General features: G+C 37.8%; 1 protein-coding gene across 1 annotated transcript; it reads right to left on the bottom strand.

Moving 5' to 3' along the window:
• Positions 1–142: 142 nt before the first annotated feature.
• LOC132303496 (protein phosphatase 2C 29) lies at positions 143–22,542 on the bottom strand. The gene is made up of 4 exons (XM_059800773.1): positions 20,498–22,542; positions 16,260–16,373; positions 6,445–6,709; positions 143–734 (listed from the first exon to the last, which is right to left on the bottom strand). Exons 1-4 carry the CDS (start codon positions 22,316–22,318, stop codon positions 610–612), a joined length of 2,325 nt encoding a protein of 774 aa, XP_059656756.1. The 5' UTR covers positions 22,319–22,542; the 3' UTR covers positions 143–609.
• Between the last annotated feature and the right edge of the window lie 396 nt (positions 22,543–22,938).

The raw sequence follows: 22,938 nt of genomic DNA, 5'->3' as shown, positions 1-22,938 counted from the left end.
TGAAATTTCCTGGTTTAGTTTGTTTCTTTAGTGATGATTGTCCATAGGTTTGTCTTCATTTTGCGCATAAGCCGGAAAAGAAAAAAAATTTACACAGATCTGATAAGAATTTCCCGCTCTTGTAAGTCTGCAGTGGTGGGAATTCAACTCCAAATTAGACTCTTGCTTCTCTTCTGTAAGGAAATGTAAACCCCCACCAAATTACAAACACATCTTTTTTGCTATAAAAAAGAAAGGAAGAGACATAAATGAATGAAGAAAGCCTTCATCTGTGCAAAATCTTGAATAAAAGAAAGGAACAAAAAAAGGGATCTTTTTTGCCTCTAAGGAGCAATTCCCATCAATTGCACTACAAAATTCCTATTTTTTTCCATCCCGAGACCGATGTTTCGGCATCAACTTGAGTCTTGATGACATGTAGAGTTCCCTCTTTTTACTGTGTTCTTATGATTTGAGGCGAAAGAATTCATATGTACCATGAAAAAAAGGATCAGGATTTGGATCTCCCAAACTCCTTGTAGAATGATTTACTCAGCTCAAGGATACCACCATTTCACTTGTATACAGAAAACTCTTGCTTGTAGAGATATTTCATGTTCTGTGCAGGTTTCAAAGGTATTTTCCTGATGACTTCCATATTCTTCCTTCAAGCGATATCACCATCACAGTAACATCATCATGGTACTTCCGACGATCTCCTTGAGGGATGTCCAGCAATTCATGAAGATCCATTCCTGCAGCCGGAAAAAACAAGGAGAAAAATATAATATAGGTTTAAAGGATGCATACTTGAGAAGGAAACGGTATTTTGTATGCCACAATGGGAAAGATATGAGCAGATTCAATACAATTGCCTCGAAACAACTTGATCAGACTAGTTGTGAAAACCATGAAATGGTATACCTAATTCAGGCAAAAGAGTCTCAGTGTCTCCTCGATAGGAATGCTCGCAGAAGAAGATACCATAGACGTAAAAGCTCTGTTACATGGACTCTTCAAAAGTAGTGAAGTACCCGTGTCAGACACGTATCCCTCGGACATGGATATGGGATATGTGTCTGACACTTTTGGTTAGGACATGTATTTAAAACATATCCAATCATTCAATTGCATTATATTATTACTTTAAAATGAGTTAAATGCCTATATTGAACATTATATTAGATAAAAACATTACTTTACTCTAGAAAATAAAATAAAATAATTAATAAAATAAATATTTAGCCGTGTCCGTGTGTCCTACTGTTTGGAGATTTAACACATCCAACGCATGGATACATACCCGTGTCCGACACCCGTGCCTGAGTCCATGTAACATAGCATAAAAGTCAAAACAAGACAAATCTCAAAACTCAGATAAGTTGAAACAAAACATTTAGATGACGACACAATACACCTTCCATTCACAGAACATCTTCTACATGGTAAAGAATATGGCAGAAACTAAGGTGTGGCCAAACAACATATTCATCTACATCAAAGGCACTCAAGCTTGTGCACCTTGACACAAAAAAAGCCCAAAGATTTTATTATGTTAAATGAAACTATTAGGGTTTGTCTACAGCAATTTTGCAAGTGGAGTGCAACACCAGAACTGATCAGTCGTATGCTTTTCATTTTATATTACATATAAAATGAAAGGGGAGTCCACATGATCTTGATTTACTAATTGATCACATGCATACAAATGCAAGGAAGAGGCTCTCCCTTACAACGATATGTTTGCACAATGCCTTGTCAGTTTCTCGTCTTCCTCATTTCTACACTTTCTTTTATCTTCTCCTTTTTCAACTCTTCTTCTCTTGTTCTCATTTCAATTATTATCCTTTTTGTTTTGGTCCCTTGACTCTTTGATTGAATGAATGTTCTTTTATTTTTTTCTCCCTTCTATTTTTTATGGCTTCTTTGATCTAGATATTAAGATCACCTTTTTCATTTCTTATCCATCTATTTGGATCTAATTTTCCAATTCTCATAAGCTCTTTTACCTCTTTTTTCCCCCTTCTCCTTCTGGTACTCCTCTTCATTCTCTGTCTCTCTTAGTTTCTTTTCTTGTTGTCTTTTCCGTTTGCTTTGGTTCTCCTACTCTTTAACAAAAGTGAGGTTCTTTTTCTTTATCAATTTATCTTCTTATTGCTGCTTTGATTTCTATCTATTTTTCCAAGTCTAATTGATTTATTTTCCTATAATATATTCTAGGACTTCAGTTTTCTTTAACCAATATGGTTGATTCAAGTGTAAATCTAAAGCAAAGTCCAAGAAATAATGCAAATCATGCATATGATTCAATAAATTTGCTATTGTATAGGAATTCATTGACAAACTTGATACCTTCATTCCAATCCTTTCCAACTTGGGAACCAACACAAACCAACCCAATACCCCGAATTGGTTTAGAGAAGTTCTGGTTCCAATTTTAAGAACAAACATTGGTCCATTCAGTTCTAGATTGAACCCGAACCATGAGCACCCAGCTCGTAATTGAACTGACATCAGCATGGGATCACAGTTCAACTTAACTACTAAAATTGCTGAATTGACGACTACCAGCTCATTTTGGGGGTTGTTAAGTGGTTTTAATTCAGTATAATTTTGGTTAGAGAAGAGAGCTGGAAGATTCTTTTGTAGCCTTCATCAAGTAAGTGTAAAATCTTTAGGATTTTAATGACCGGTGCTTGAATATAGGCACAAAATTTGCCAAGATAAAGATAAGATGACCTCTGCAAAAAGAATCAGCTCCTTCGAGCTCATTCATATGGTCAACAGATTTTGAACTCATCAGAAAGGTTAAGGTCATAATGCTCCAACTCAATTCCACAAATACGACCAAGCAAGTCAAGCTCGCAATTCAAGCACTGAAGCAGCAATTGCACCACAGCCAAGAATAGCGGTTACAAAAAGCTTTAGCTAGATGGATTCAAGTAATGTTCCATATGGTCTACAATGACTGACTGCAACAATTATCCAACCTCCTACATGTTTGACAACAAATAACATGTTGTGCATCCTATAGGAAAGATCGGGCTATTGTTGGGGACTTTAATGGTATCAGGGATTCATGCTCCCAATGGATACAGCCAAACTAGCAAGGCATACTCCATATTGCTTCATACACGGTGAAGCAAAAATGTATCAATGGATTCACTACTATTATGTTTGGTTCATACTTCATAGGAATGTAACTTGGAAGAGAATGGGTTGGATACAATCATACAAGCTACCCATTGATAAGTGCTGAAAGATGCACATTTTAGCCCTTATCCTTGCATATGTTAGCACCTTAATCTATCTTTATTCATCTTTTTAGTTTTAATTTGTGTTATTGTCTATTTCAGGTTAATAAGGCTTAAATGGGCTAAATCCAATGCCTTGAAGCTTTTGGGATGATCAAACAGAGTCTCGGCAAAGAAGGGCAGCAAAAAGGACTGAAGTGCAGAAGTTACTATTCACTGTGACCGATCGCATCTTGCGTGTGATTGATCGCGTGTGATTGGTCGCATCTTAAGTGCGATCGATGGTAAGTCACGGCAGATTTTCTATAAAGTCATATCTAAAGCTCTCTTCGAAAAAAAAAAAAAAAAAGGCCGTTTGTGCGTTAAATGTATGATCCTTGGGCCGAGTTCTGACCATCCTAAGGCCAAAAATCCGAGTATCTATGGAGGATGAAGCATCATTTGATGGCGGATACAAATTGAAGAGGATTTGGGGCAAGGATTGGAGACTTTCTCTCTCTAGAATTCCTCTCTTCCACCATTGAAGATCTTTGGCTATGCTTGGAGATGGAGACTGAGGCTTCAGTGTTTATCTTCATCATCTCCGTGGCTAACAATTTCTTCTCTTAGGGTTTGGATAAAGCCCTAAGCCAAGTATTGTATTATTTATTTTCAATTTGGGGTTTAATTGTGTAGATTGTTTAACCTTGCAAATTTAAATTCGTTGTAACAAGATTAGTTGTATGTTTAATGTTTTAATTAATCTTCTTATGATCTTTACATTGTCTTATGCATTGACTGTGATTAATTAATCTCAACATCTTCACTATGTGGGTGATGGTTAAACAATGGTGCTTAATTGATGTATTTGCACTTGATTTGATAATTCATGCTTACATTTGATGGGTTGTGCTACAACACCAGTGTGGAAGTAGGTAGGTAGACAATTCATGCTTAGTTTTGATGAGTTATGCTTGTTGATACAATTTAAATATTCTCTTGACCATGATTGTGTGCTTGTAGCCACAATTCTTTTATTGCACAAGTATTTTCCCCAATTTGATTGCAATGGCACAAGTATTCTCCTCCTTCTCCTTCTTCTCCTTCTTTTTTTTTTTTTTGACAAGCAAGCTTGTATTAGAAACCATTCAAACTGGGAACGCAACCCGCAAAAGCCACACAAGGACAACCCGCAAAAGCCACACAAGGACATAATAGGTAAATTCTCAATATATCCAAAAAAAATCTAGTATCTCCCCCATTGGTTTACAATTTCTCTCAACAACCCAACAAAAAAGAGAACTAATAATAGAGAATTTTAGCACCCCAATCAGAGTCTCCTCGCCATCAAAGGATCTCCTATTCTATTCCCTCCACAAGCACCACCAAATACACTGCCACCTCCAATAGTCACGGGCTTGGGAACCCACTGAACCTTCTTCTAAGAAGGAAAAATAAAAATAAAATAAAATAAAATAGATAATGTGACTCAAACTTAGCTTTGATTGGAGAGCAAGGGTTTAGGGATTCCAAGAATAATTTAGTTTTTATTATTTTTATTTTGCAGGGGACAGTATTGTCAATCAACTCTCTTTTTCTTTTTTTCTTTTTTCGAGAATTAGGTAGTCTTTCATTCAGTTGAGCTGAGGAATGGATAACAATACTACAAATTAACCTAATCCTACAAGAATGGCCATTTCATTCACCGCCTAATCCTACAAATTAACCTAGCCTAACAAACTAGTCATGCAAGTAGTTGCAAAATAATTTGTGATAGAGAAGTGACAGATTAGAGTCCAGGGCATCGCAAAGCACAAGCACAATATGAATTGAATTTAGAGAAGCTAGGAATGTTAACCCTCCTTTTGAATTTAGTCCCAACTCAACAAAGTTCTTCCCCAACTATTTGAGGTCAGTTACATAAAATTTAGACTAGAAATTCTACTAAAACGCATAACTTGTGCACTTCGAAAGTTTGAATCATAAGTAAATGTTACTTTGCACATTGGAGCTCACGTCCAATACAACAAGGGTCTGTTAGTTCCTCTGTTACATGGACCCTTCAAAAGTAGTGAAGTACTCGTGTCGGACACGTATCCCTTGAACATGGATATGGGATATGTGTCTGACACTTTTGGTTAGGACATGTACTTAAAAAGCATATCCAATCATTCAATTACATTATATTATTACTTTAAAATGAGTTAAATGCCTATATCGAACATTATATTAGATAAAAACATTACTTTACTCTAGAAAATAAAATAAAAAAATTAATAAAATGAATATTTAGCCGTGTTCGTGTGTCCTTCTGTTTGGAGATTTGACACATCCGACGCATGAATACATACCCGTGTCCGACACCCGTAGGGCCGTACCCGAGTCCATATAACTTAGGTTAGTTCAGTGCAAATCATCTGAATTGATGAGCGGGTAAGGTAGGATAGGAAATCTCTAGCCCAATGGGAAGTAATGAAGCTAGTCTGACCCTCCAAGTGGGGTCCCCTTCACGTTGGGTGCCTTTATTTAGATTCTTTCTTTTCTTTGAATTCCCAACTATAAACAGCAAAAGCAGCGACAGGGAATGTGGTTCCCTCTAACTGAACAAGAGCAGTGGCCATGAACTCTCATACATCTTTTAAGAAAGATAATTCACAAATTTTATGTAGAATAAGGACATATTGTGGAAGAATCTGAAATGATGAATGCATGTTTATTTCAGCAGACATCCAAAAAGAGGAGGGGGGAACCCTTCAATCAGTCTCTTAAAAAACCAAGTGAAAGACCTACACAGTTGGGGGAACAGAATAATAGATTTATTCCTAGTTGGAAGACATACCAATTTGACCAAACAGAGAAGATCTCTGAGACTATTTTAGATAACGCTAGGAAGACAATGAATTTTAGAAACAATTGTTCACAACAAACGACCAAAATGTGGAAGTTAACACAAACAAGTTCAAATGTAAAATATCTAATCAATTAAACATGCATACACAACATTGATAGTACAGTGATCATGTGCGCATCCCACTTATCATACTTCTTGACAACATTGTGCACATCCCACTAATAAAAAACGTGATCATGTGTGTATGTTGCAAATGTTGCAGATAGTAATTCCAGGGTCAATTTCATGATTCTCTATATATGTACAAGCTTATGGGGATAGGCATAGCATACAACTAATGGGTATAAATAGAAAAAATGAATTGCAAGATGAGGAAATTACCAGCTTTCTTGGCCGCACGAAAAAGAAGTTCCTCTATCAGGTGTTGTGCGGGGTCTCCATCTGGAAACTTCTCCATGAAACTCTCAACATTAGAAACAACTTCCTGATTGCTCAAGTACTGATACAAGCCATCAGATGAGAGAACTAAAAACTGATCTCTTGGACAGAGTTCATGGTGACAAAGAGAAGGCAAACAAGATATGTATGGTGCAGTACCAATATACTCGTTCCGAAACATTTCCAACAGCGCATCATTCAACTTGGGCTGCATCCACATGCGTATTAAAATCATTTAGTCTTTTACTCTTGATAAAAGTAAAATTGACATTCTTTACAATTACTTCAGGAAATACTTTAGAACTGAATGAAGCTTTATCTCAATTGTTTGGGCTTGTCCACAGTTGACAAACTATTCAAAACAAATGCATATGGAAAGCTTTATAAAACAAAAGTCCGTTAGTCAGGTGGATCATGCTTGCATGTGCTGTAGTATATCTGATGCAGGTCACAATAAGTTCAAGAAAAAGAAGAGATAAATTTTGGAAACTGGTTGGATTTCAAGTCAACCCACTTGAGACCCTCGCATAATTTATTCTTGAGTCTCATTTCTATGCTTTCTTTTAGTTAAATAGCTTCTAATTTAGTTTTATTTCTGTTTTAAAAAGTTTTAAGAATAAAAAAGTACTTCCCTGATTTCCTGATTTGCTGGACATGGATGTAGAGAGGCAAAGCCTGAGCATGTAATTTTCATGTCAATTTGTGTTTATAATTATAAGGTCTATAATTGGTGCAAAGGCTTGGTAAGTAAAAGTCTTTTAAGTATATAAATTTCAAGTCTTAAAGTCTTTAAGGAAAGGTCCAGCTTTTGAAAATTATTTTATTTACATATAAATATTCTATTTATTTCAGAGAATTTCATAAGCTTTTGAATCTCTCTTGAAATTATATAATGCAATTCTAACCTTAATTGTGATGCCTACAGGATTCTTGGTGATGTCAAGATTACCGCATACATATATATATTCTATTAATTTCAGAGAATTTCATAAACTTTGAATCTCACTTGAAATTATGCAATGCAATTCACCTTAACTGTGATACCTACGGGATTCTTGGTGATGTCAAGATTCTTTTCTTTTCTTCTAATTTCTTTTTAATACACGTTTCTTCTCGCAGTTGAATCTCATTAAAACCTCTCCTTCCAATCATAAAAAATCTACTTTAATAAGCCCAGTTATTTCCTTCATCAAGTATTCCTAACAACAAAAATAATAATCCCAAATTGTGAAGGAACTATTCATGAATTTCTGTTCACAGCATAAGAAGTTAAGAACAACACTAAATAGCCCCTAAGCCTTATTTTCCTTTTCTCGGAATTCATACATCAAAGTCCTAATCAACCCGAGTCCTTAACTTTTGCCTCCAATCGTTCCTCAAGTGCACTTCCCTTTGAGTGATTTTAATGAAACTAGTAAAAATTGCACGTGCAATGCATGTGTGTATATATAATATACAAATTAATATGATTTTTTTTTTTTTTCCTAGTTGGTACTCACACACACGTCTCTTCTGAGACTTGAACCCCTGACCTCCCTTTGGGAAGTAAGAGGCTGATACCGCTAGGCCACTGGCCCGTTAATAATTAATATGATATTTTATTTATATCTTTATATTAGATGTAGTGTTACTTACTAATATAGTTAATCTCAATTGTGATCATGATAGTTTGTTGACTTTATGGACAAGAACCATTCACATGTTTATCCCAACCTAAGAAGCATGGACACGGATACGGGACATGGATACGACACGACACGGACACGGCGACACGGCAAATCCAAAAAAATTAGGACACGGACACGACGAATAGTATATATATATGATGTAGTACTTTTTTTGGTTTAGAATTTTTAATTCTCAATTCGGCTTCTTCAATTGTTTTTTGCATTTCTGCAATATTCTGAGATGTGACTTTTGGGCATATACGAATACCCATACCAGTGTTCTGCAACAAGTGGGCTTTAACTCTTGTATAAGACCCCCTGAATTCGTTATTACAAAAGTGACATTTGAATAAAAAATTTCCTCCACCACCAAATTTTTCTAACTGTGACATAGTTCCAAAGTGGTTTGTTCTCATCTTGTTCGAATTGAGGAGTACTACTAGCAACTGATGTAGACAATGACATCGACATGTCTAATTCCCTAGACATAAAAAGAAAAGAAAAAAAATCCATACTTACAGCAGTCAGCAAAGAAAGAACAGTCAGCAAAGAATGAATAAATTCCTATTTGATCACAGATTCACAATTCATATGCAACAGCTGAAATTAAATCAAAGATGAAATCCTATTCATTTACAGGTCAATAAGTTACAGACTCACACCGGCTGAAATTAAAGCAAGAATAAAGACAACAGAGAAGAAGAAGAAGAAAGAATTTAGGAAAGAAATTAAGGTCTGTGAAAAAGGAAAAACACCAGAGAAGAAGAAAGAAAGAAAGACGGGTTTGTGAAAAAAAAAAAAAAAAGAAGAAAGAAAGAAAGAAGAAGAAGAAATTTGGGGTCTGTGAAAAATGAAAAAAAAATAAAATAAAGAAGAAGAAAGAAACTGGGGTTAGTGAAAAAGGGTGGGGGGGAAGGGAGAGAGAGAAAAGAAAAAGAAAGAATCTGGGTTTTAAAAAAGGAAAATGAAAAAAAACAAGATGAAGAAGAAAGAAAGAATCTGGGTTTGTGAAAAAGGAAAACGAAAAAAAAAAAAGATGAAGAAGAAAGAAAGAAACTAGGGTTTGTGAAGAAAAAGAAAGAAAAGAGGAAGGAGGAGGAAGAAAAGAGGAGGAAGAGGAGAGAGAGAGAGAGACTAACCTGGAGGCTGGAGGGAGTCGCTTTGATCGGCAGCAGGAAGTTGCAGAGCTTCGTCACTTTGAGAGAGCAACCCGTCCTTTGAATCTCATCTTGTAATAGTGTAATGAGTAGCCTTAAATATCTATTTCTTTTGTTTAAAATTGCATAGTAACCTTGAAAGTTTAAAATTATTATGTTTTGACCACATAAGTAAAACTTATTAAATAACTTCATATATTTATACTTTAACCCAACTTTCTTTTAAAAATTATCTTTTAAACCACCAAAAATAAGACACGCGTGTCGGACACACCCCCTTGGCGTGTCGGACACATGTCCGCGGAGTGTCTGTGCCGTGTCCGAAAATAAAAAATTCCAGACACATTTTTTGGCGTGTCCGACATGTGTCGGGGAGTGTCCGACGCGTGTCCGTGTCCGACACGTGTCGGACACGGATTCTTTGCCTATTTTGGAGTGTCCGTGCTTCCTAGATCCCAACCCTAATTTAAACTAATTCTTAACAATACTGATATAAAAATAATATGATATATTATATATAACTCAATCTCATATTTAAAACTTTGTGCTCTTAAGTAGAGTTAAATTTCAAGTACAATTCTTATTTGGCAGGAAAGGAATCTAAGAATGCATCATGACTGCAGTAAATCAGCTATGGAGGTGGCTAAAGCTGTAGTGTTTTGTTAGAATATTTTGGGTCATTATGTAATTACATATAGTTGGTAGGATCATTGTGTAATTAGCTGAGACCTGTACTCTATATAAGCCACTGTAGTAGGCTTAGGGTTTGATATATATGAAATACACAGAATATACATTTCTCTTCTCTCTCTGTATCTCTCATGAATCTGAACATGGTATCAGAGCAATATATATTCATGGGTGTGGGAAACGACAAGAGTGTTGCCCTTGTATGGGATTGGACTCGCAATTGGAATCGCGAGTGTATTGTTGGTGTCTTTGCCGAAAGTTCTTGTCGCCGGTACGCTGTGTTGCCCTTGTATGAGATTGGACTCACGATTGGAATCGCGAGTGTGCTATTGGTGTCTTTGCCGAAAGTTCTTGTCACCGGTACGCTGAGAAGATCACTCGTAGTCGTCATCGTCCTTCATCGCGAACCCTCTTTGCTTGGTTGTTAAATCGCCGCTTGTGTTGGGTTGCCATCGTCATCGCTGCAAGGGCTAGGGTGTGTACTAGCCTTGATTCTTCATTGCGAACCTTGGGTGATTGGTGTTTATGGTCAGTGGCATAGATCTGGTTCTTGCCGGCGCTGATTGTGAAGGAGAAGAGTGGTGTTTGGCTGCAGGCGTGAAGTTATTCCAACCTTAGATTACTAAAACCGGAATAGCAGAGAACTCGTTTTGATTTGGCCCGTTTGTCCAGATCCAAACCCAGTTGCCCAGATCCGGCCCGCCTGCCCAGATCCGGATTCAGTTTTTTTTTTCCCCAGGTTCGGTTTTCTTCTCTGTTTGTCCTTCTCCATGGCTGCTGCTGGTTCCGACCTGTTTTCTTCTACTTCTTTCAATCCTCCCATGACTTCTGTCAAGCTCAATGGCAAGAACTATATTTTATGGGCCAAGTCCGTAGCTATTTTTCTGAAAACCAAAGGCTTTGGCTCTTATTTGGTTAACGACAGTTCATGGGACCAAAGGGATGCTCAGATCATTTCCTTAATGCTGAATTGTATTGAACAAGATATCAGCTCCCACCTGTTGTATTTGGATACTGCCAAGGAGATATGGAATCGCCTCCAACAGCTATATTCAGGTACTGGTAATATCACCAGAATTTATGGGGTGTGCAGACAATTCTTTGACCTCCGGCAAGGTACTCATAGTCTTGCAGAATACTTCTCCCAGTCAATGGGAATTTGTGAAGAAATGAACTTGTATCAGCCTATCACCTCTGATGTAAAGAGCATGCAACAACAACGTGAGGATTTTAATGCTGTTCGGTTTCTCACGGGGTTGTCACCTGAATATGAATCAGTTCGTGCACAGATTTTGGGTAGCCCTACACTTCCCTCTCTTCCTGATATGTTCTCCAGACTCCAGCATGCTACTCTATCTAGTGGCGCTTCTGGGAGTGCTTAAAGTGGTGTCACTGCTCCTCCTAGCAGTGAACGTACTGCATTAGTTGTGAACCAGGGTGGTTATCAGCCTTCTCGTGGCGGTGGCGGTCGGTTTACTCGTGGTCGTGGTCGTGGTCGTGGCAGAGGTAGAGGCAGAGACTCAAAACTCTGCACTCACTGTGGTCTTACTAATCACACTGTCAATTACTGTTGGGATCTTCATGGAAAACCACCACCTTCTTCCTATGCACATCAAGTAACCTCTAATGAAGGGGATTCTTCTTTCTCTGCCACACCAAATGCTTCACAAGTGGCTGCTCCACAAGTGGCTGTTGAACCTGCTATGGTCACCATGACAGTTTCCCGCGACGAGTATGCTCAGTTTATGTCTCAACAACGGCCTTCCACCTCATCTTCCACGGTTTCCTTTGCCCAATCAGGTAGTGCACCTGCATGTCTCTTATCCTCTCGTCAGAGTCCCTGGATTCTTGACTCTGGCGCATTCGATCACGTGACTGGTAGTTCTCATCTCTTATCTGATTTTCAGTCTATTTCTTCATCACAAAGTGTTACTCTTGCTAATGGCTCCTCCACTAAAGTTTTGGGTGTGGGAACCACCCAACTCAGGTCTTCTATATCCCTTTCCTCTGTATTATTTATTCCTCAATTCCCTTTTAATTTAATGTCCATTAGTCAAATTACTAAATCTCTTAATTGCTCCGTTACATTTTATCCCTTGTGTTGTATTTTTTAGGATCTCAAGACGATGAAGAAGATTGGTACTGGACATGAAGTAGGTGGCTTGTATTACTTTGATATTGGGCCAACTCCCACGGCTCTTCAATCATCTTTGTCTCCTTTCCAGTGGCACTGTCGTCTCGGCCACCCATCCTTATCAGTTTTGCAGCATCAAGTCCCCAGCCTTAGTCTTAGTCGTGTTGAGTCCATACCTTGTGATGCATGTCAGTTTAGTAAGCATTGTCGTGTATCTTTCAAACCGAGAGCTACCAATCATGTTGTTAGTCCTTTTCAGTTAATTCATTCCGATGTATGAGGCCCAATAAAACATATTTCTCTTAATGGATTTCGTTATTTTATGACTTTTGTGGATGATCATTCTCGTATGACTTGGTTGTTTTTAATGAAAAATCGTTCTGAGTTATTCTCTATTTTTCAAATATTTCGCAAAGAAATCAAAACTCAATTTGGATGTTCCATTAAAGTTTTACGTTCTAACAATGCCAAAGAATATTTCTCGGACCCGTTTGAGACTTATTTTCATGGTAAAGGCATCATTCATCAATCATCTTGTACTTATACTCCTCAACAAAATGGAGTAGCTGAACGTAAAAATCGTCATCTCCTCGAAGTATGTCGTGCCCTTTTATTCCATATGCATGTTCCCAAATGTTTTTGGAGTGATGCTGTTCTTACAGCCTGTCATTTTATTAATCGGATGCCTTCGTCAGTGTTAAAAGGGAAGTCTCCTCATTCTGTTCTATTTCCCGACTCCGCATCGTTTAATCTTACTCCTCGGGTCTTTGGATGTGTGTGTTATGTCCATAACCTGGTCTTGACAAACTTGACCCCCGTGCCACTAAGTGTGTTTTTCTTGGGTATGCTCGCACTCAGAAGGGTTATCGTTGCTACAGTCCTCATTTTCAGCGCTATTTCACTAGTGTTGATGTCTCCTTTTCTGAGTCTCTCCCATTTTTTTTCTGATTCTACTACCCCTCTCGATATTACTCTAGCGCTACATATGCCAACTATTTCCTCTCTGCTTCTTGCCTCCCCACCTCCTCGCTCTGTTATCCCCTTGCAGGTTTATACTCGACGACCTCGACCGTCTACTTCGCTCCCTCCATCTCCTTCAGAGTCTTCGGATCCGACGCCTTTACCTGATGATTTGCCCATTGCTCTCCGTAAAGGTATTCGGTCGTATGTTACTGCACATCCCATTTCTAACTTTGTCTCCTACCATAATATTTCCTCCTCTTTATCTTGTTTTTTTATCCAAAATGTCTGCTACGTTTGTTCCCAAGACTTTGCAGGATGCTCTTTCTAATTCGGATTGGCGTAACGCCATGGTAGATGAAATGGATGCCCTGCACCGTAATCGGACTTGGGATCTTATTCCCTTACCTCCGGGCTCCAAAACGGTTGGTTGTAAGTGGGTCGATACTGTTAAATACCTTCACGATGGGTCTATTGAGCGGTTGAAGGCTCGTCTGGTGGCAAAAGGGTACACTCAGACTTATGGTATTGACTACGATGAGACCTTTTCTCCTGTTGCTAAGATTTCTTCTATTCGGGTACTTATTTCCATTGCTGCCAATTGTCACTGGCCTTTGTTTCAATTAGATGTCAAGAATGCCTTCTTGCATGGTGACTTAGTTGAAGAAGTTTATATGGAGCAACCACCTGGGTTTGTTACTTAAGGGAAGTATCGTCACACTGTTTGTCGCCTTAAAAAGGCCCTGTATGGATTGAAACAATCTCCACAGGCTTGGTTTGGAAAATTCTCTGAGGCGGCATTCGAATTTGGTCTTAACAGATGCCAGACCGATCATTCGGTATTTCACCAGCGCACTAAAGCTGGCTTCATTTTTCTTGTGGTGTATGTAGATGATATTGTGATCACGGGTGATGATTCTGAAGGCATTGCTAAGTTAAAGTTGTTTCTGCAAAATCGATTCCATACTAAAGACTTGGGTAAACTTAGGTAATTCTTGGGTATTGAAGTTGCTAGATCCAAGAAGGGTATAAGTTTATCTCAACGCAAATATGTGTTGGACTTGTTAGAAGAAACAGGTATGTTAGGTGGTCGTCCAGTTGATGCTCATATGGATTCAAATACAAAACTTGTGTCTAATAAGGGTGATCTATTTAATGACCCGAGCAGATTTCGTCGCCTTGTTGGGAAATTAATTTATCTCACTATCACTCGACCTAATATTTCATATGCAGTTAGTGTTGTAAGTCAGTTCATGGGAGCTGCTAGAATGCCACATTGGGTTGCTGTTCTTCAGATTATCCGATATCTCAAGCAAGCTCCAGGTTTTGGGTTACTATACAAATCAAATGGTCATCTCAGGGTGGAAGGTTTTTCAGATGCTGACTGGGCTGGTTCTCCTTCAGACAAGCGATCTACTACAGGCTACTGCACATTTGTAGGAGGAAATCTTGTTACATGGAAAAGTAAAAAGCAAACGGTGGTAGCTCGATCTAGTGCTGAAGCTGAGTACAGGGCAATGGCCCATACAACTCGTGAGTTGACGTGGATACAACATTTTCTAAAATAACTTGGGTTGACAGTTGAAACTCCTACTCCATTGTTCTGTGCTAATCAAGCAGCTGTTCACATTGCATCAAATCCTGTGTTTCATGAGAGGATCAAACATATTGAAGTTGATTGTCACTTTATTCTAGGAAAAATATTAAGTGGGAGCATCTCTACTCCATTTGTGAAGTCTGAAAATCAGTTAGCTGATATGTTTACTAAAGCATTGGGTCATAATCGGTTAAGGACTATCTGTTCCAAGCTGGGATTATTTGATATATACTCTCCAGCTTGAGGGGGAGTGTTAGAATATTTTGGGTCATTATGTAATTACATATAGTTGGTAGGGTCATTGTGTAATTAGCTGAGACCAGTACTCTATATAAGCCACTGTAGTAGGCTTAGGGTTTGATATATATGAAATACACAGAATATACATCTCTCTCTCTCTCTCTCTCTATCTCTCATGAATCTGAACATATTTGAACTCATTGATCTTAATATTCTCTCTATTAATGATATTGGTAATCCGAAATAGGCTCTCTCAGCCTCTCTATTGTTTGTGCTTCCATGTGTACTGGAAGTGGTCTTTTTCAATATTGGCTTAGCTGTTTTGATGTACAGGGAGGGTATGCCCTCCCTTGATCCATTGTATGGATTGTTTATTTGTTCAACGGAATCCAACCTCAATTATGGAAAGAAAAAAAAAAAGTATAATTCTTATTAAATATTAACAATAATCTTCATCATCCTTGCCTTTATCCCGTACAAATGGGGTCGACTTCATGGATTCTCTTTTTCCACTCTTTTTTATCATAAGTCATATCTCCTACTAGATTTAATTTTTTAAATCATTTCTTATCACTTCATTCCATGTTAGTTTAGGTCGTCTTCTTTGTCTCTTACCATCTATGCAATATTAGTATAAAATGATACAAGTAGAATATTAATAATATTGATATAAAAAAGAAGAGAGTTTTTAAAAGATTACAATACTTGTTCAAGAGAGAATAAAAGAGTTCCACAATAAATATTTGTATGTATACTTGGATGGAGAAGCCATTCATATTTATAAGCTTGAATAGAGAGCTGTATCTTTTCTACATACGCACCTTTTTAAGAAGTTTGTATTTGAAATAGACACCTCTTTAGCTATTCTTATTTATAGTAATGATATAAAATATTTTAAAATTCCTGAATTTATATGTTTCTAACATTTCAAAATCAATGTCATGATCTGTTAAATACACTTTTCTCAACCTATTTAAAATGTTGAACACAAAAAATGAATTGGTTCATACTTAAATTTTCATAGCACTGATATCTAACCTTGATATATCTCTTTGTCTAAGCGTTAGTTCTTTAATATACAGCTACAGAATTAATTTTAAGTGTGCCTTCCTACACAAGTTACAGCTCAACAAAACGTATTATATTGCAAATACAAATGCAGGATGAACAAATGGAAATTCATGACGTGTGAAGTAACTTCAGATTCTTTTATCAGACAGCTTAATATTTTTTTCAAATTTTTTATCAGGCAGCCTTGAAATCACATGGAAGTCCTCACTACAAATAATCAAGTATAAAAATAATCAACAAACCTGTTTGAGGAATCCAGCGCCAAACGCACGGGTAACCTTAAGACGACCTTTCACTCTATCATTGACAATACAATGGCTGTCATCTGGGTGTTCGTTCTTGATTCTTATGACTTCCTGAAATTGTTTAATGAAGAAAGGGACTTTGAAAATTTGAGCAAATAAGTGTCCTCAATGTGAGGAAGAAAGCTAATAAAGCATGCCACCATCAAGGCATCAACACAAGAGAAACATGGATTTGGAAACAATAGGACAAAGCAGAACATCTAAATTTAAGACATTTAACTTTTTTTAAAAAAAAAATCAAGACATCTAATGTGTTCCACAATGAGCACACCAGGCGATGTTGAACAAAGCTTCAAGGGACAAAAATGATAGTGATGAAATGAAGTTGCCATCTAGAGTTCTTTGACTGTCCAAGAATCTAAAGTAAGTAACTATTTCACTAATTGAAAAAAATCCCAGCCGCCATTCTGAATCATAATTTTATAATACATTAGATCTATGAAGCCATAATTAGAAAAATAAATAAATAAATAAATCTATGTTGTTTATAAATTAGGAGATGATGAATAAAAAGCTTCATGGAGAATACATGTCAGTGATAAAATTAAGTTGCAGTCTGGAGAGCTTAACTGTCCAAAAATCTGCAGTAAACACATAATTATTTCACTAATTGAAAGCCCAGCCAAACATTCAGGATTATCTATGTTGTTGATAAATGCATTCCTCCGAGAAAGAGAAAGAAGAAAAACTGACGGAAAAGATTGGAGCACTCTACTAAATATGGCCTGTCTATACGGTAGAAACCAGTTCTTTTATTCAAAAGAGAAAAAAGGATCCACAAATGAGTGGGGAATCTCCTCACAAAAGAAAAATGACAACAAAACAAAATTATCTAGGCATATTAAATAGTAACAAATGTAATCCCTTCTGGTTAAGAGGTTGCCCCTAAATGAGCCATCCTCGGTCAAAGAACTAAAAAATAAACATATGTATTGGGATAAACAGATACCATGAGTGAGGTCTTTTGGAATCCACTCAACTCTAGGCCTGTCTTCCTAAAGGACATACTTGTTGAAATTTGGAACATGTGTGCTCGTGGCACAAGTAAGGATACACCAATCTATGTACCGATTTCTGTGCCAATAGTTGTAAAGTGTTCAATTGCAGGGTTTGATCAATCAAAGTCAAGTTCACTGAATCAAACCTAGTCCAATGAGCTTCGAGTGATCCTTACATCGATCGAACTCCCATATCCTACTTCAATTAGAATATTAGTTTCTAAAACAGCTTTATGCATTCTAAAACGCAAATTTTTATATCGAACTGCAAATTTCAAATCTAATGCATATGAACACTAATTTTAGCGAGTGCATAATTTGAGAGTTCACTTTTCCTTTGTGCCCTTGTTGAAACTTTGAGTATGTTGTTTTGCCCTTGGACAGGTAACTTCACTAACTACAAATAACCTCTATAAATTAATAGTGTTGGGACCACATAAATTTTATTATATAAGCAAGATATTAATTTATCGATAACTTAATAAGTTATTAATTTAACAAGATATTTTATGTACATTATCTATTTTGTTCAAAACATTTAGTTTCTCAATAGTCTTAAAGATTCAATGCATTGTACTCATTTAATCAATTAAGATTCAATATATTTCAAGAAAACATCATAGTCAGTCCTATATGTATTTCTTACCAAATTATTAATTTATGTAATAAGTGGGACCTATAGAAACCTATAAGGGAATTTCTGAAATTTATTATCTTATAAATTTAAAGAAATTATTAATTTAGTACCTTGGCCCAAGTTGGGACTGACGTAATTTATTATTTAAAAGAGATTATTAAATTATCGAGTACTAATTTATAGAGGTTATACTGCACCTTAACCAACTTTTGAACCCAGTATCAAAAGCTAAAATAAAATAACAAGTATGCATCATTATTTCTAGTTAAAAAATTTATTTAAAAAAAAAAATTAAAAGAGCTCAAGAAATCAGATGCATCATAATCGGAACTTTTTCAATAAATTGCACAAGAAATAAAGCATTAGCACTAACTAAGGGAATCATAAAACAAGTATGCATGTCATGGGTGAATGGACCACCACACGTGAAGATATAAAAACTGGCAAAAGTACTGTCACATATGCAGTGAACACAAAAGGAAAAATTTGAAGAAATAAAAAAGAAGACATGAAAAATATGTTGCAGCACACTAATAGTCCCATAATGAGATAAATATAAGGCCAAGGCCAAAACTGCAGCCAATGCTAACAAAATCTACTGAGAGTTGTGACCCAGAAGTACAACAAACAAAATTACGCCAAGGAGATAGGGCGGCTACTATTTTAATTAAATAACATATTTTTTTGGATCAAACTTACCTCGTGTTTATTTCTAGAGTAAAGGAATTAGAAGGACTAGACAATTTATTAAAATTGGAAAAAAAAAAAAATTTAATTAAAATGAAATAAAAATAAATAAATAAATAAAGGTTTTAAGAAAAATAAGAATCCAATGATCTATGGAAGTTGAGTATCAAATCAAGTAAAATATAAATAATCTGTCTCCAAGAAATTAATATAAATACAAAACATCCATCAAGGAGTCAAACATCAAAAAAAGCACCCTGCTAGAATGGAAGCTTGCAAGGAAGCTTCTCAAATCACACTTATTCTACTGTATTAGGAAAATGACAAAGAAATTGAGAACAAATTTAAAAGTAGTAGGTGACATGGGACCAAGGAAAAGGAGGCTTCCTTGTGTCTCCCTCACCTTTCAAAGCATCAAAAGCTCAAAGTTTATCACACAGGTGATATAATTCAAAGTTCAAACACAATTCACTTCAATGTTTACAAATTTCAACAATAGGATTCAAAAACGAAGAAAAAGATGCTTAACAAAGAAAAGGATGTTTCCTTATTTTTCCTTAACTGTTAGGAAGGTATCAGAATAACTCAGAAGATCTTACAAGAGAAATACTTCAAACACAAATTTCACTTCCATGGAACAAGCTTCAACAGTAGGATTCAAAAACAATAATAGGAAAGTTTGCTTTTGTTCGAAGTGGTCAATTATAAAGGCAATGACATGTTAGGATCCACAAAGCAACTTGTCCACAAAGAAAACAATATATGAACGAAAGAAAACGAAAATCTGCTATAACAATATCTCAGTGCACAGAAAATATGCCTGGGTGGGTAACAACAAGCACCTTGTCTAGTTATCAGGACCCTTTCCTCCACAGATCAATATATTAAGAAAATAGATTACGAGAACCTGAAAACCTACTATAAATAAGGAAGAGCAATTCCAAGAAGTCAAGATGCTGACAAAATGAAATAAGATTCTGCAAGACAACAAGGCTATGGGAAGATCAACGATAAAAAAATATAGCTATGAGCCTATGACTATATCCCCACGAGGATGTCCCTCTGCATGTCAAACTTATGATGCACTCACAAGTAAGAGATATGCCAAGAAGCATTCATTAAACAGACATGGCAAACAATAACATAAATTGGTAAAGGCTGTACGAATCATTGTTTCTTCAGTGGAAAAGGTAACTTCGAGAAATGTACAATATTAGTCCCTTAGCTTGCTCAAGAAGCAGTCGATATAGAACTGACATGTTGCCTAAATTCAGGGTTTCAAAAAATTTCTTATTTCCTTCTATAAGACCAGAAAAAATGAAAAAACATTAATCCCCAAGTGTAATAAGGAATCACCAAGTCATCCCACTCTTCACAGAGTTTTATGGAACGAAGAAACTAGGTGTGTGCGCTTTGTTGGGGATCTAATAATCATGCAATCTCTCTCATTATGTCCCCGTTGTACGTAATAGAACAAAAAATTTAGCCGCTAAGGAGTTGTAATATAAACCGTGGTGGTTGGTGGATCTTTGAAACTGGACTCGGGCTAAATGTAATACACATTTAAATCTGCAATAGCCACTTTCTAGGCCAATAGAGCAAGTTTCCGAAAATCATCTTAAACATAATAGTCCATTTCAAGCTTTAAAATGCCCAGCATTACGTTTTAAAGAAATAATATCTTCATATGAACATTTGGGGCAAATAAACATCAGGAATCAATTGATACCATGTCACTTTATTGAATGTACTGCACCTATCAAGAAGGAGTACTATATAAAACTAAAAATACCCAACAGATGAAGAAAGAAACAAAATAATGAGTTTAAAATCATTCAAATTTTGAAACTTACTTCTTCAATGCTTGTGCTATGATCAGTAGACAGCTGCAATGCAGTCAACCTCATAGCTTGAGCAGGAGCCTCATTTTCCACCTTATTCACCCTCTCGCCAGCATCTGTGGTCTCCTCAACTATATCCTCCGTGTTCAACCCATCATCCATTGGCTCTACCGATCCTGTGCTGCAACTAATTTCTTGGGACTTGTACTGTGCCACTATAGCCCGACTATCACCCACATTCATCACATATACATCCTCATCTCTCATCAACACAACCAATAAACAGGAACCCATTAAGGCAAGCTCCGGATTCCGATCAAGAACCCTATCGGTCATATCCAAATACGCAAGCTCGGTTACTTCAAGAGCTCGTGACATTGCCCTCAGAACCGATTCATGGTCAACCGGACCTACTTTACGCTTTCTACATGTTCTGCTCGTTCTCTCCTCCTCTACTCTATCCTGGACTTCAGATTTCTCTTTGGCCTCCAATCCAAATCTCCATGGAAACAACTTCCTAGTCTCCTTATGCTTAATCAATCCATGTTTTAACTTCGATAACAATAGTGACCGTCTGCTCACTGCAGAGCCCGCATTGTTCACGCTAAGCGCATCATCAACGGAAAATGCAAATCTATCTGAACCCGAAAGGTCAAGCCCATCTTCGGGCTCCTCTTCGGCAAGAAATTCCCATAACCGCCTCCGTCTTGTCGTCTCCGTCTGTTCGGATTGAAATGTTACTTTCTTCGCCGATGATCCTCGATCGGGCTGATGAGGGTTTAGTTCAATTCCACATACTTGAACTTCCTCACCACTACCCACAGCTTTACCATTGTCCTCTGCAATTACTGCATTTTCTGAAGTTACATTCACACCTTCTTGTGAACAAGCTTCCTCAGAATCCCAAAATAAACCCTCTAATTCATTATACACAGCTCTATATAGATTACCCATCAAGAATTCAGGCGCATCAGGTCCGTTAAACCCATCATAAATCCCAACAAAAAGCCACCCATGCTCTTCCGATACGACAACATGTACCCGATCCTCCCCTGCCTTCCCCAGAGCCCACTGAACATTACTCTCACTCTTCACCTCCGCCTCAAATCCACCATTCGAAACCTCCTTCCGGCCGACGAAGTTCCGCACCGGCACCACCCACGGCCGCTTCTTCTCCGAAAAATTCCGGCTAAACGCTTTCCGAATCCCCGATATCCCCTTCTTCCTCTTTTTCTTCACATAAACGCCGCCGAGCGGGGCCGAGAACGGCACTCGACCACCACCGTCCGAACCTCCGGTCCCATCGAGCGGCCCCGACAGCGCGCCTCGTTCGATCGGACCTGACATGAAGAACGCCCTGTCCATCGGACCCGACGGATCGCCGCCTCCGCCGCCGCGGGGCACCGGTTGAAGCGGCAGAGCACTAAACGACGACGTACTCTCAAAGCCATTCACGATACTCGGCTTCACACCACCACCAACACAGTCAGTGGCATCATCGTAAATGTTCTCGAGCTCGACGACGGTTCTGGGAGTAGAAGTGTTCGCACTCACCGAGGCACCAGAGATCGCCTTGAACCCGGTCTCAGACGGACCGGGCGGTCTGGGCTTGGAGGCCGGTTCGTGAGAGGGAGAGAACCGGAGGGAGTGAGAAGGAGAGAGAAATCGGTCGGAGTGAGTCGGAGAGAGAAAGCGAGCCGAGGACCGGACGTAGCAGAAGGAGTGACCTAGGGTTTCGTCCAAGGGCTCGGCGGCCGTGAAGATCACCTCCGGTTGGTCCCGGTTCACCGCCGGGTTGAGGCAAGGGAAGAGGTGCGATAAACCGCTTCCCATCACATTTGATTCGCACTCTGTTTGGGGAGCGAGAAAGTGAGAGAAAAAAAAATCACCAGTTGTTTTCCGGCTGTGTAGAGAGAGAAAGGGAAAGAGGGGAGACTGGTTTTGTTTTTATCATGTTCTGCGGGTTGATGAAGTGATAAAAAATAGAGAGAGAAAAATGTTAAACTTATTTTGTTTTAGAGAGAGAAAGTGAAATGTTAGAGAGAGAGAGAGAGAGTGTGTGTGTGTGTGTGTTATACTACTTAAAAGAGGGAAAGTGAGGAGGAGATAGAGAGAGAGTGTGTTGACTTTACTCTTTTTCTCTCACTAGGTTTCATCTGTTGCTGTGCTGTTGTTGGCTTTTGGTTGACGGTTACACCTGGCATTTTCGATACGCTGGAGTTTACAGGAGAGGAGTCCACGTCAGCTGCCAGATAAGCATTTCAGGACAATATTTTTCACTTTGACTATTTTGGGCCTATGTGTTTAGTGAATGACAAGTGAATACCAAATTGTATTGATAAAGTGGTAGGGTCAACTTGGGAAATCGAGGTGGGGTTTGAACCGTTGAAGGTACTTGTCCTAATGGAGTTGCTTTTGGCCCTTTTATTGTTTGGGTGCATGTATAAGGCCGA

This window comes from Cornus florida, unplaced genomic scaffold (genome assembly GCF_030987335.1).
Source record: "Cornus florida cultivar Cherokee Brave unplaced genomic scaffold, ASM3098733v1 CherokeeBrave_3.0.0_Hap2_Chr04, whole genome shotgun sequence".
Lineage (NCBI taxonomy): Eukaryota > Viridiplantae > Streptophyta > Magnoliopsida > Cornales > Cornaceae > Cornus > Cornus florida.
The sequence above is the reverse complement of the archived record's forward strand: the minus strand, read 5'-3'. Positions and strand labels throughout refer to the sequence as shown.

Coding starts and splice junctions, on each gene's coding strand:
- LOC132303496 (XM_059800773.1), bottom strand. CDS start 22,318: ATGGGAAGCGGTTTATCGCACCTCTTCCCTTGCCTCAACCCGGCGGTG. Junction 16,374..20,497: donor ATAGCACAAGCATTGAAGAA/GTAAGTTTCAAA, acceptor AAACAATTTCAG/GAAGTCATAAGAATCAAGAA. Junction 6,710..16,259: donor GCGCTGGATTCCTCAAACAG/GTTTGTTGATTA, acceptor ATGTGGATGCAG/CCCAAGTTGAATGATGCGCT.